The 8,927-nt window shown below is 32.7% G+C and overlaps 1 protein-coding gene across 7 annotated transcripts in view; it reads left to right on the top strand.

Annotated features, from left to right (window-relative positions):
• The window catches only part of LOC110110834 (mitotic spindle checkpoint protein MAD1), a 95,964-nt gene that overhangs the window by 86,656 nt on the left and 381 nt on the right, over positions 1-8,927 (top strand). For 3 of the 7 annotated variants that reach the window (XM_028698089.1, XM_028698090.1, XM_028698091.1), the window contains 3 exons: positions 6,256-6,384; positions 6,465-6,503; positions 8,626-8,766. In XM_028698089.1, coding sequence (XP_028553922.1) covers positions 6,256-6,384; positions 6,465-6,503; positions 8,626-8,715 — 258 coding nt within the window. In that variant the 3' untranslated portion in view covers positions 8,716-8,766. Of the gene's footprint in view, positions 1-3,280; positions 3,364-6,239; positions 6,387-6,464; positions 6,504-8,625; positions 8,767-8,927 lie in introns of those variants that run through there. The other 4 variants (XM_028698095.1, XM_028698093.1, XM_028698094.1 and 1 more) reach the window with 4 other exon arrangements.

Raw genomic sequence — 8,927 nt, 5'->3', positions numbered from 1 at the left:
CTCAACCTCTCTAGTTCATCAAACAGAAGAATCATCATCAGCAAAAAGCACACAAGGACATCCTCTTGCAAATGTTTAGTGAGAAACATCCATGACTAAAGCAAAAAAGATATTGGCTTAGGCTGTCCTTGATGTATACCAACGAAATAGGGAAATACTTGGTCAATCCACATTGTGTTTGAACACACAGTAATTAGCTCCTGCATACATATCTTTATATTGAAGGTATAAGCATTATTGACTCTTTCTTTTCAAAAACTCTCCATAGCACTTCTTGTGAACTTTCATATGCTTTTTTAAACAAAATATCATATAGTAGATCCTCCTTATTTTTCTCTATATTTTCCATCCAACCTCTTAATAAAATGATTGCTGTCCATAGTGCACCTCCGGCATGAATCCAAATTGATTTTGAAACATTAGTATCACCCGCAACTATGCTCCAAAACTCCTGCCCATGTTTTAAATAGGACCACATTTAACTTATACTCTATAATCGCACAATCTTGTCGATCACCTTATTCTTAAAATAGGATTAACACACTCATTCTCCATTCTTCGGTATCTTCTTAGATCTTTCAAATAGTATTAAAAAGTTTAAAAGCCATAAATCCTTTATCTTCCTAAGCATTCCACACCTCTTATTGATATATCATCAGTTCCAACAAGCTTTTCCACCCTTCAGTTTTTAAAGCCTCTCTAACTCTCAGTTTTACTAATACGCCATAAAAACATAAATCTTATTTTCATCTAGGTCCTAAGGTCACTATAGTCAATATTATTTTCACAATCTTCATTAGAAAAGATTTAGCAAATATCTCTCCATCTTTGTTGAATCATCTTCTAAGAAAGTATTTTTTGATATCATCTTTATTTACACTTCACTTGAACTTAAATCCTACTACTCACTATCTCTTTGTTTGGCTAACTTATAAAGTATCATCTTCCCCTCTTTAGTATCTAATCTATTATTAAATCACTAAAAGCTAATTGCCTTTGCACGCATTATTGCTTTTTAGCATCCTACGAGCACTTTATATATTGACCCAATTATTAGAATTTTAAAAAATAAGACCAATTTTTATAACAAAGCTTCTATTTTTAATTTTTCTTGCACATTAGGATTCCACCGACCAACTATTTTTACTATTAGGGAGCTTTTCCCTTTGTACTCCAAGGACATCTTTTGCAATATTCTTAATATCACTAGCCCACTTTTTCCCACAATAATATTAGCATTCCTCATGCACAGACAAATCTTAAGACTAAATTTATTTCCAAAAAATTTTTTTAATATTCTTTTATCCCCCATTTAATCCTAGAAAATTGTTTTACTTTATTTTTTATTTATGCCCATTAATCTTAAAGTCAAACTAATAATCGATGTTGGTACATAAAATTTTCACTCGGAATAACTTTTACAATCTTTGCAATTTTTAACGATTTAATTTCTAATAAGAAAATAGTCATCTGGTGTATGATTAAATCCATTTTTATAAGTTGATGAGATGTCATTCTTTTCTTAAAAAGATATTGCAATAAAAAATCATAAGCTAACAAAAAGTCCATATTTTTGGGTTTGCACTTTCATTCGTCGGTTCCAAATCCATGCCACCTATGATGCTTTTTAAAATCACTCTACCTCCTCTACCAACATGTCCATTTAAATCCTCCTCTAATAAAAACTCTTTCTTCAAGAGGTTATATTTTGTATTAATTCTTCTAATCATTCCAAAAAATTTAATTTAACTTATATCCAAACCACTTGAGAGCATAAGCACTCTATCAATATTAACAATCTTATCATCAACAACAATCTTTAAAGCTATAATTTTATCTCTAATACCATTAATTTTAACATTATCCTTTAAACTCTTATCATTATAACACGACACCATTTCTGTACGACTCCTACCCGATACCAAAGTTTAAATCCGTAACTATCATATTCCTTAGCCTTATCTCCAACCCATTAGTTTCCTCGATATGCATAAAATATTTTAAACTTCTATGAATCATAATATCTATTAATTCCATTATATTTTCCTGTAAGGAACCTATATTCCAAGTTCCTATGCCTAATTTTTAGTTTCATGGAACTAGCTTCTTTGCCCACCATCTGTCCTTATGTGGGAACCCTTGCCTATTAACACTTGCACCCGGCGCCGGTTGCAGCGGCCTTGCACAGTGCAACTTGTCACTGTATTCAGCCATAAACAGCGCGCGCTTCCAGGGACGCAATCCTAGCTTAACACAATTTCTTTAAAGATTCATGTCATATGTGTTCGACAAGTTTTACGCTTGGCTGTCCTACCTACGCAACCCTCCACTTTTCTCATTCAGGACTTGGCGACCTGAAAGGCAGGTAAATAAAAGAGAAAATTATTAATGATAATTAATTTTTATAGTGTATAAAAAAAAAATTTTTATTATTAACTAATAAATAATTTATCATTCACATAAAAATAATTAATTAAAAAATCTTGTTTAAAATTATGTTTAATAGACATATTATATATGCTATGATCTCATACACTCTTCAACTCTTTTCTTTAGTCCCACATCCCTTGGAAACACTTTTTTGCTATTGTTTATATAGCCTTTTGAGTTTCCTTGCATAAAGAGCTCACATGGAGGGGTCATGTGAAGATGTTTCATGATGGTTTGAGGGCAAAAATGTTTATAATAAAAAATGTATTATAACTTTAGTCAAATGTTTGAAGTATATATATTTATTTATTTCTTTAAAAAAATATTTAAAATTTGTAGGATTTGAACCAGCCGGTTAAAAAATAACTGGGCCGGTTCGCCGATTGAACTGGCAGTTCTGACCGGTTCAGTCCGATTCGATGCAGAAGCGATTTTAAGACTGAACCGGACCGGTCTTCTGACCGGTTCACACTTCACAGTTGAATCGGCTGGTCCGGATATATATATATATATATTAGAGTAATAACTTTTTCATATTTCATATTTCATAATTCATTAATAGTAAATTTTGAAATTAATCTAAGTTAATTCACTCTTAATTTATATATTCCTATTACTATAGCCATGACACTTAGCCATGCATGCAATGGGCTGATTTCAAGATGTAGGAAATCAACAGATGGGTACTGAGTAGAGTTTGAGAGTAAATTTGTGGAATTAGGAATGAATATTATATTGCTTAGTTGAATTTCTGTTATAAGCTTAGTGGAGTTTCATTTTTATAACTAAGGCATTTCATTCCACTCATTTCACGCATCCCATTGATGACATTTCCTGGAATTGGAACCAGCTGCTGTGCCGAGAGCAGCAGGCAAAGGAAGAGGGGGGAGCTGGAGGAGGCAGAGTTGCAACGGGCTATTGAGGAATTTACTGGTAAAGAAATTTAAGAAGAAATTTTTAGGACTGCAAAATCAGTAGAATTTAATACTTGCTAAATTTAATAGTTGCTGAATTTAATGTGTGCGGAGATTTGTAATGGTGGAAATCAGTGAGAATGTTTGTTGAAATATGAAAGACTGCATTGTTGATAAAAATAGTGGTTGAGGGGATGAAATGAGGATTGGCTGCTTAATTAGGTAACACTATTGGTGCTATAGTCAATGCAATCAACTATTATAATTGAAATCAACAAGGAAATAGAAGAAAAAAAAGTGGAAATCAGGTAAGATTAGTTGTTGAAATTTTGTATATTGTTGTTTGTTGATATTTTTGTTAATTAGGGGCGGTTGTTGTTAAAATAGAAAAGAATGGAAGGGTTGTAGGGAAAGAAGTTTAGGACAGGAAATTTTTTTTTGAATTGAATGAAAACAATGTAGTTAAAATTGAGATAATTCGTAAGATATTCATATTGTTGTTTCATTTATTTATAAGCACGCGTAAATAAAAAAATGCATATTTTATGTGGTGTAAAAAAGAGAAGAAAATAGAACCTAGAAAAGCAAATTCCAAGTGAGGTGGGATACCCAAATAATGCATAGGAAATAATAGAAATTTTATATATTTGTAAATTCATAACTGTTATGTTTATGATAGCATTCTAATTTCAGTTTATTTATGTAATTATTTATTCATTATTATGTTTATGATTGTTAAAACTAAATGGTATTGGAAAGATAAAATAAATCATATATAGGGGATAAGCCCGCACAAGTAAAGGCGAAAGACTTGCCGATGTAAGCTACACTCTCAAAATTCTAAAAGTTGAGAATTCGGATCCAACCTTGAATGAGAGAGTAACTTTAATTCTAAAAGTTAGGAATTCAGATATAATCTTAAATTGCAAAGTTGAAAATGTGCAAAAATTCATAGCCATCATATGGCTTGTATAAAGGGTTGATCAATAAACAGAACAGAAAGAAATTTAATGAAAGTGTTATGACTACTATGAACTTACATGTGCTTTAATTTAATTATCAATGTATTGATTACTATTTTTTATACAATGATTGCATATTTTATTGAGCTCGACTCATTAGGAGTGGTTGCACTACATGCATGGGAATGAGCCAGTGGGGTAGTAGTCAGAGTAGTTGACTACTCTTTTGTGTACATATATTTTTTGGGGGTAGAAAGATATTTGAGTAGGAGCTATACAACATTTTGGATGTGTAAGTAAATTTTTAAAGTTTTAGTAAAGCTATGTATTTCTCCTGAGATGTGCAATTTATTTGAGGTATATTACATGCTTCATGTTGTTAAAGTATAAAGCTTGATATGTTGGAATATTCTGAATAAACTATTTCTTACTCTCTAATTTTGATAGATGTAATTCAGAATGGGTGCAGATAAGAATGTCTTTTCAGATTCTTTTTTTCTCTTACACTCTGTGTTGACTGTAAGGAGGCCAAAATTGGGTGTGATAGAAATTATTATAGAATAATTAAGAAGCTTAATTTGAGGTCTCTTGATAGGTAGGCCAGACATATTAATCAAACAAGTGAAGATCTTTAAAGATTGCTTTATTTCAAGATAACTCAACAACAATATCAAGCTTTTATCTCACTATATGGGGTCAGCAGTAATTGTTTTCACTATTCTGCCCTATTAAGAGGCAATTTCTCATTTTAATACTTCCAAACCAAGTCTTTTTTATGTCTACCTCTATCTTTTTTTAACGTTGAGGCACATTATATGCTTCCTATTATTAAGTGTGAAGTTGATATGCTGAAGTATTATGAGAGTCTAATTAGATTTATTTTATTCTCTTTTATACTTCAGATTGACCATTGGGAGGGAGGGCTAAACTGGGGTGTGACAGTGTAGTCTTTGTTTTTGTCACCTGTTGGGGTGTCATTGATGTAAGTTATTAATATGTTTGTAATTTGTGAACTTAAATGGGAGTTGGGGATGTAATGCGTTTGTTTTATAATTGTATTAGGAGATAGAAATCATTAAACTTTATGTCTGCATGGAGGATACAAGGTTCGGCCAAGTGTGGTTACAAATTGCAAGGGAAGTATCATGTCTAATGCATTTCCACTCATGAAGGGACGTTTAAAATGGTCAAAACTCCATATTTGTCAAAGTTTAGGGGAAGAGTTTTGCCAACCCTAAGGGGAGTTGATGCAGTAAAAGAAATTAGGTTAAGGTTTTTTATGATTATGTTTGAATTCAATTTATTTTGATCTTATATTGTAGTACCTGTCTATAAATAGGATATTCTTGACTTTCATTTGTTCCATTGATGATGAGTTAAAAATTGAATCCTCCTCTTATCTTCTTTCTCTCTCGTTCACCTAATACCCAATTATCCTTATCTACATCACCCTTCTAATATATACTTGAAAAAGTGAATTTGTTTCGGGCCTGTTCTGGCGAATTAAGCTCTTTGATTGGGTAGCCTATTAAAGCATTTTTAGAAATTTAAGGAAGTCAAGATCCACAACAGTGTGACCTAGGGAGGTTAATGGCAGTCGGAAGCTAGGGATCCTTCCTACTTTCAATCATTGGCGCCTTCTAAAAGGATGATATTGTAAAATTGATAATGAAGGTTACTTATTAAATGTAAACAGGCATACAGGCCAGCTCATAGCCTATGCAGGCCCTAATCTTATATTCCACTCACGGCTTTTAAAGGACAGCTAATAAGTTAGTCTGAGCCTTTTGACAACCCTGATTCTATGCCTCTTTACTAGCATAAAAAATGTTTATTGCAATAGTGCAATTTGGAGTTAAAATTTTTCTATTTTCAAAATTTTCTACAATTGTATTCTGCATATTTGTTGATAGCCTGTAAGATATAACGACAGGATTTCGGCTTTCTAGATTGTAATGGATGATCAACAACGTCCTAATGGGATTCCTGTGACGCGGTTTACTTTACAATCTATTTATGCACAGAATGATGATGAAAAACTTGAGTTTGACTATGAATCCGGAAATGCAACCATTCTGGTAAAATATTCTCTCAATGAATCAGTACTATTATGACAGCGCTATCCTTTTAGGATTGACATAATGTTCTTCTGATGTAGGTCAATGACTACACTTCTCAGAGGGAAATAGATCAACAGGTATCTACCAGGTTTTCCAAATTTGAATATCCAATTAGTAGGTAGATTCAGTGTTGGTTATGCACCTAGTACAAGAAGCAACAATTGTCCCTCAGCCTTTTTTGAAATTCTGTCAAATTTGTCAGATTACCTGTGGTCTTTTATACTTTTAATCAATAGCATGAAATGAGAGTAAATTTATACTTTTGCCCATTTCGAGTGAAATTTCCCACTACTTTTCAGTTATCCTGGCATATCTCTTTTAGCTTTTGCTTCAAATTCCAGTCGTTGAAGCTGGCGTTAAAGTTTTTGTTACTATTGTTTTTCTTCTAACTTTAAGAAAGCGTTTTCTTCCAGTGTGATGAGTACATGTTTTTTGTGAATTTAAGAGATCTTTGGAGTTTGTGAATACTCTGATTGCTGTTAAAATTCAATGGTTCTTCACAAATTTTCAAGGGAAAAAAGAACACTTGTTTTATAAAAATGAATTCGGGAAAAACAAGGACTAAGCGAATGTACGAAGATTGAGAATGATAAGGTTTATGTGTGGTAAATCAAGATGATGAAGTATGAGATCAGTTTGCGGCAAGTTATGTAGAGGATAGTGTTATTAAAAGAAAGCTTTTGAAGTGAAGCGAAGCAATGGTCCAGTCCATCACTTTCCTGTGAAGCAGAAGCTTGCAGCAAATTGTGCATGCTATCACTTTGTTGCATCACATCGTAGTGCTGTACTTTCAGTTTTGGCTTTGCCTTAAAATAAAATCTTTGCTCTAATTTTTTGCTCTAGTTTAATATATGTCACAGTAATTAGTGCCTACACATTTTTTTTATCCTCATTGGTTTTTATAGTTGTTGATTTGTTGCTGGTTGGTTCTCTGTTCTCTCCAATTGGGGCTAGTCACTTCTTTATTGTTCTTTTCACGCTTTATTGCTCACTAGCTTTCTTATATTCTGCTCATTGCTTCTCGCTACCGGCGTTAGTAGCTTCTTTATCACAAACATTTTCTTGATGTATATCCTATACGTGCTTTCTTATGCATCGTCTTCATTCTCTAGCTTCATGCTGCCTCTATCTTTGGGTCTATTATAAATGATCTCTCAATCTCATGAGTATTCTTGATTTTTAGGTATTCTTTCATCACTTCATTCTTTGTATATTTGTTTCTTTTGTTTTAGCTTTCTATTAACTGATAATTACTTTTGTTAATTGTATCGTTTTATTCCTTGAAAATTAGTTCTTTGGTTTAAGTTTGATTAGTTATATGACTATAGCATGCACAAATATATGCACACATGATATATAAGTCATGATTTTTCTAAGTCGTAAAAAGGATTGCTTTGTTTTGGGCATTAAGTAAAAAAGAAACTCTGAAATGCTGAATTGTGTGCTTCAGTATTCTAAAATAGTAGTTGAGGGTATTGTATTTTAATGAAGAAGTGCATGGTTTGGGTCTCTTCCTTATTTCCCTTTTCTATTTATGCCATCCACAACATAGTTTTTGTACTTGAAAGAATAGGAAAATGGCCTATAATGCATGGATATTAAATTAATGCAAATGGGTTAGAATGCTAATTGGTATGTGAAAACTCTCATTGTTTGGAATTGTTTAAAGATTTATTAAATGCATTATTACAGTCATTTAGTAGCATATTACAACTAGAAAAAAAAATAGAGAAAATTTTGTTAAGTTCAGATCCCACTTTTTGAAATCACGACCAGGTGTTTACAATTGTTTTTTTTTTTAAATATGATGAAAGCCTTGGATTAAATATTTTTTATGATGCTCTGTGAAATCTTTTCTGCTTGGTGGCATGACCATTGTTGTTTTGGGCAAATTATTAGGTCCAGTCACCGGACCTAAAAATAGGTCCGGACATCCAATAAAAACTTACCACGTGGACTGCACAGTAACTGCGCTTTAGATGCGCTTTGATTGCTCTTTACCTGCGCTTTGGCTGCGCTTTTTGACTGCGCTTTGACTGTGTTTTACTTGCGCTTTTGACACGCTTGACTTAAAATAATATTTTATTGGTGTCCGGACATATCTCTACGTCCGGTGACCGGATCTAATAATTTGCCGTTGTTTTGAGGCCTCCAAATATTCAAATATGATGCATCAGACTGATCTTAATTGCTTCTCAGGTTGATATATTTGTACGAAAGATGAACTCAATTCCTGCCTTCACAGCAAACTTAACAGTGGAATCATTTAACAAGCGTACCTTAACCTGAAGCACAAGCCCTACTGTTTATCGTTTCTGACGAACAAGTAGAAGACCATGGGTAATGTCTCTTCTTCAATTAATGAATTATCCTTTCATTTGATTGGTTTGCTGCTCTTTGTCATCGAATGCCATTCCAATGTTCTCTTTTGTGTTGAGAGGAACAATAAAGAAAATCCTTTTTTTTTATTTTAATATAAAGATTGCCCCTTCAACCTGATT

The sequence above is a fragment of the Dendrobium catenatum genome, unplaced genomic scaffold (assembly GCF_001605985.2).
Source record: "Dendrobium catenatum unplaced genomic scaffold, ASM160598v2 fragScaff_scaffold_1056, whole genome shotgun sequence".
In the NCBI taxonomy this organism is placed as follows: domain Eukaryota; kingdom Viridiplantae; phylum Streptophyta; class Magnoliopsida; order Asparagales; family Orchidaceae; genus Dendrobium; species Dendrobium catenatum.
Note: the sequence above shows the minus strand (reverse complement) of the source record. Positions and strands in the feature narration are given on the sequence as shown.